General features: G+C 38.2%; 1 protein-coding gene across 1 annotated transcript in view; it reads right to left on the bottom strand.

Moving 5' to 3' along the window:
* UPRT (uracil phosphoribosyltransferase (FUR1) homolog (S. cerevisiae)) overlaps positions 1–4,405 on the bottom strand; it is a 145,776-nt gene that overhangs the window by 21,918 nt on the left and 119,453 nt on the right. Inside the window, exon 5 of the mRNA XM_006873731.1 lies at positions 2,297–2,458. Coding sequence (XP_006873793.1) covers positions 2,297–2,458 — 162 coding nt within the window. The remainder of the gene's footprint in view (positions 1–2,296; positions 2,459–4,405) is intronic.

The raw sequence follows: 4,405 nt of genomic DNA, 5'->3' as shown, positions 1-4,405 counted from the left end.
GAGTGTTGATAGTTGATCCAAGAAGAATGAAGTCCTTGACAACTTCAATCTTTTCTCCATTAGTGATTGTAAACATTCTTCCTTGTAGCCTTAGTTTAAGGCAATAAAGAATCCTAAAAGCGAATAGATCATAAATAAGGGCTGTGGGTACAAGAATCTCTAAAAATAATTAGACTATAGATAAGGGCTGTGAGAATCTACAGTTATATAAATAAGAAGTCTGATCAGTAAAATAGGGGAATTGTTTTGATAGCTTCAGCTTTCCTGAGAAGGGATGTTTCTGTAGAAGGAAGTGCAAATTGCACCTGACAATTAGGCTTGATGGCATAAGATTTGACTAACAAAGGTCAAGAAACATGTAAAGGTTAACTTGCTTCTCAGAGAAAGAATAGATTTATATAGGAACAAATGTTTAACTAAAGGGTTTCAAGGCACCTGAATGTCTCCTATGCCTTGAGATAATGTCTTTGCTGTGACTTCCCATCCCTGTAGTAAATTTAAGAGTTGTAAACCATAAGGAATGTGCCCCAAGATACATTGTACCTTGATGTCATTGATTACTGTGAAAACAATGTTTTTGTTTCTGTAACAGTATATAAGAAGATTGTGAGAGAAGTAGAGTAGAGAGTAGCCATAGAAATAATAATATTAAAGCATGTAAGAAGAAGACCCATAGACTCCGTATAATTCTTATCGCCGACGTCCACACCCATCTTTGGAAAAACCCCTGAAATAAGTTTGCTGGGGCTGGTTCCCAGCAAATGGACTCAAGTAGTGAGGTTGGTCTAGGATCGGGCAGTGTTTCATTCTGCTGTACATAAGGTCGCTATGAGTTGGTACTGACTCGATGGCACCTAACAACAACAACAACATTCTCTTGGTCTAATAGAGAAGTCATTCCAACCCTCTGTCCTGGGAAGCTACAGTCTCCTGATCCATTAGCACAACAGCCCTGACCTGTAAACTTTAGGCAGCTGTCCCATTCTCTTGGACTGTTGGAATGGCAACACCACCCTCTGGAACCACCCTACTCTTTGAAAACTATGTGGTAGGTAGCCCCACCCTTTGAAACCTAGGGCACAGTGGCTCCACTCTTTGAAATGGAGGAAATGGTGGGCCAGTGCTTCTTGTCCTGTAGACAGTTCTACTGATATCTGGAGGTCCTGGTGTACCGCTGTGGGTTAATGCGTTAGACTGCAAATTCGGTTTGAACTGCAAGGTTGGTGGTTCAAGCTCACCAGTCACTCATTGGAAACCCTCCACAGGGTCGCTATGGGTAGGAACTGACTTGACGGCACTTAACAACAACAACAACTGGTATCTGAATTGCTCCTAAAATGGTCCCTTCCCTTTTCTGAAGGACAAGCCTCTTTCCTTCATTTTATCAAGTTTTTGTCCCTTGCAGTCTAAGATGACAAGTTTTCTGCTGAGATGGCTTATTAGATCCATCACTCACAGGACTAATCTCTTTAGCAAAGAGTTGTAAATCCAAAGTCTTGATATCCTTTCCTTGTTTTACAGTAGACTTTTCCAAAACTTTTAAGTTTTGTTTCTTAAATCAGTTCATTTCTTAATGTATCTCTTTCTACCCATATTTTAGTATAAGGAACAAGCAAAACCATGCTGTAGCTCCAAGATTTTGCACAGAAATCCTGTTAGCTAAATACTCAAGTTCATCAGTTACAAGTTCTGCTTTCCATAAAACAGCCCAATATAAGTTAGACAAATTTTTATCACTTTATAAAAAGGGTAAACTTTACTTCAGTGTCCAAAAACATGTTCATCATTTTCTTCTAAAGCGCCAGAAAAAGCCAATTCAAAGCTCACATTTTTAGCAACACTGTGTTCATGATGATCGAGGCTTTCCTTACAGTTCAAATGGATCTTACAGTATAGCGCATTAACCCACAATGCCATAGCAGTACTCCACGACTTCATTAACTTTCCCTTTTTATAAAAGACCATTCAGAAGGGATTTGGTTTAGAATCCATCATACTCTGGTATTAATTTATGAATACAACAAAAGAAAATATTATTTCCAAACAGGATCACATCTACAGAGTTCTGGAATTCAATACATATTTTTGAGGGGACACAATTAAATCCATAAAAAATTCTTTTGTTTCTAGGTGTTCAAGATAGAAGGTATTTAGAGCTGATGAAGTTTAACTAATGTATATTCTCTTATTACAAAATAAAAATTCTGTAGCAATTCCAAATCCAACCTTCATATAAGTGTAACACATGAATTTAAATCCTACCTGAAAGGTTACAAGTTAAACTTAAGACACTCACTGAGAATCGGATACATCAGAAGGACTTTTCTTCGGTAAATGTCTGGAGGAAACTTGGCATAATATACTTTGGCTCGTTGTGTTTCCTCATCACTCTGAATCAGGATCTTTCCAATTCTTATGGATCTACAGCAGTCTCTTAAACCTTGTTCCATTGCCTCCCCTTAAAAAAGGATTAAAAAAAAAAAAAAAAAAAAGGAAAATGGGTTGAGAGAAAACATAAAGTCCAAGAATAGAACAAAACTGACTTTGTGACTTATTCATACAAAAAGGACATTATAAGAAGAAAGCAATTACAGAAAATAAAGTGGCTTGTTAAGCTTTTAGTGAGCTTTTTAATATAAGGAACATTTTTAATCCTATATTTTAAAGAAGTCTTTAAACCACCTAAACTTAGAACAATATCCATTTCTTCTGGGAAAAAAAAAAAAAAAACCACAAATGAACATAAAAGATTTATGAAAGAATGAGGACTGATGACCAAACGATCCTTCAGATCAAGCCGGCATCAGAAGACATCGCTTAACACAGCATTAAGTTCAATGCTTAGGGGATAAACAGTGAAAAAGTAGTATATTATTCCCCATTCCCGGGGTAGAAAAGCACAACCACGAAACCACATCCATAGTTTTAGAACGCAGAACTATTTCTGTGTGTGAATTCCTTTTTAAGGAAGTGTTTTCCAAAAGTCAGCCAATCTCATACCATGTTTAAGATTTTAGGCTATATCAGAATATGTCCTGTATTATTATTTAAGACATTCTTTAAATTAACTTTTAACTTAAATCTATTTTAAGAAGAAATTTTATATCACTACTATAAACATAATAAATAAGGAAGACTGGAGAAGAATTTATGCATTTTGAAATATGGTATTAGCAAAGAATATTGACAGTACAATTGGTCTTGGAATAGGTATAGCCAGAATTACTCCTTAGAATTAAGGATGGTGAGACTTCATCTCTCAAACATTGGACATGGTATCAGGAGGGACCAATCCTTAGACAAGGACATCATACATGGCAAATTAGGGGGTCATCAAAAAGAAGAAGACCCCTGATGAGATTGATTGCTCTTTCTTCCTCTCCCTCCCTGCCTTCCTCTCATCCTATCCATCCTGGTGATCAGGAAATATATATATAATTTTCCCCCTTTTAGTGTGGGTTCTTTTTCTTACTCTTTTACAATAATGGTCTTATGTAGTATTTCTCCTTCTGTGACTGACTAATTTCACTAATTTCTTGTTTCAGCTTTCTCTCTTTCTAAACTCCAATTCGAGCAGCAGCGAGAACTTTGAGCAGCAGCGAGAACTTCGAGCAGCAGCGAGAACTTCGAACAGCAGTGAGACGTGTAGTGAGGAGCTCCAACAACAACACGGAATGCTGGGCCACAAGGCTGTTTAACAGAAGCCTCATCTCTCTCACGCGGAGGGCCTGGTGGATATGAGTTGCTGACCGCGGGGTTCGAAGCCAGATTTTTAACCACTACACTACCAGGCCTTCCACCTTCAAGATGGCAGATCGGGTAGACATGTAGTGAGGAGCTTGGTCAACAACAACGTGGAATACCGGGCCAAGAGGACTCATGAGATGATGTTGGAACTCTGTAACAAATATAAAGGTATGTTTGGAGGTTTGGAGGGTTTATAGCTGGGGAATTTGCAGGAGAATCCAGAAATCCATTATTTTCTGGATCAAGACACTCAGCTGTTCCAGGAGCCGTCATCTTGGGAAAGCTTATCTTGACTGTACTAGGATTGATAGGATTAGGAGAGAACATCTTGATTGTATCTTGACAATATCATGATTGTATCAAGATTGACATAGAAATTTAAAGACAGTATAGACATAAAGCCAAATGGCCACCACTCGTCTGTCTGTCATGCTGTGGTGGTTTGAGTTTCTGTGATTCTGAGGGCTATGCCACCGGTGATTTAAATAACCAGCAGGGTCACCCATTGTGGACAGGTTTCAGATGAACTACAAAACAAAGACAGACTAGGAAGAAAGAGTGACGAACTACTTCTGAATCGCTAGTCACTGAAAACTCTATGAATAGCAGAGAAACATTGTCAGATACAGGACTGGAAGGTGGGAAGGCACTCAGAATG

Source organism: Chrysochloris asiatica, unplaced genomic scaffold (assembly GCF_000296735.1).
Source record: "Chrysochloris asiatica unplaced genomic scaffold, ChrAsi1.0 scaffold00252, whole genome shotgun sequence".
In the NCBI taxonomy this organism is placed as follows: Eukaryota; Metazoa; Chordata; class Mammalia; order Afrosoricida; family Chrysochloridae; genus Chrysochloris; species Chrysochloris asiatica.
Note: the sequence above shows the minus strand (reverse complement) of the source record. Positions and strands in the feature narration are given on the sequence as shown.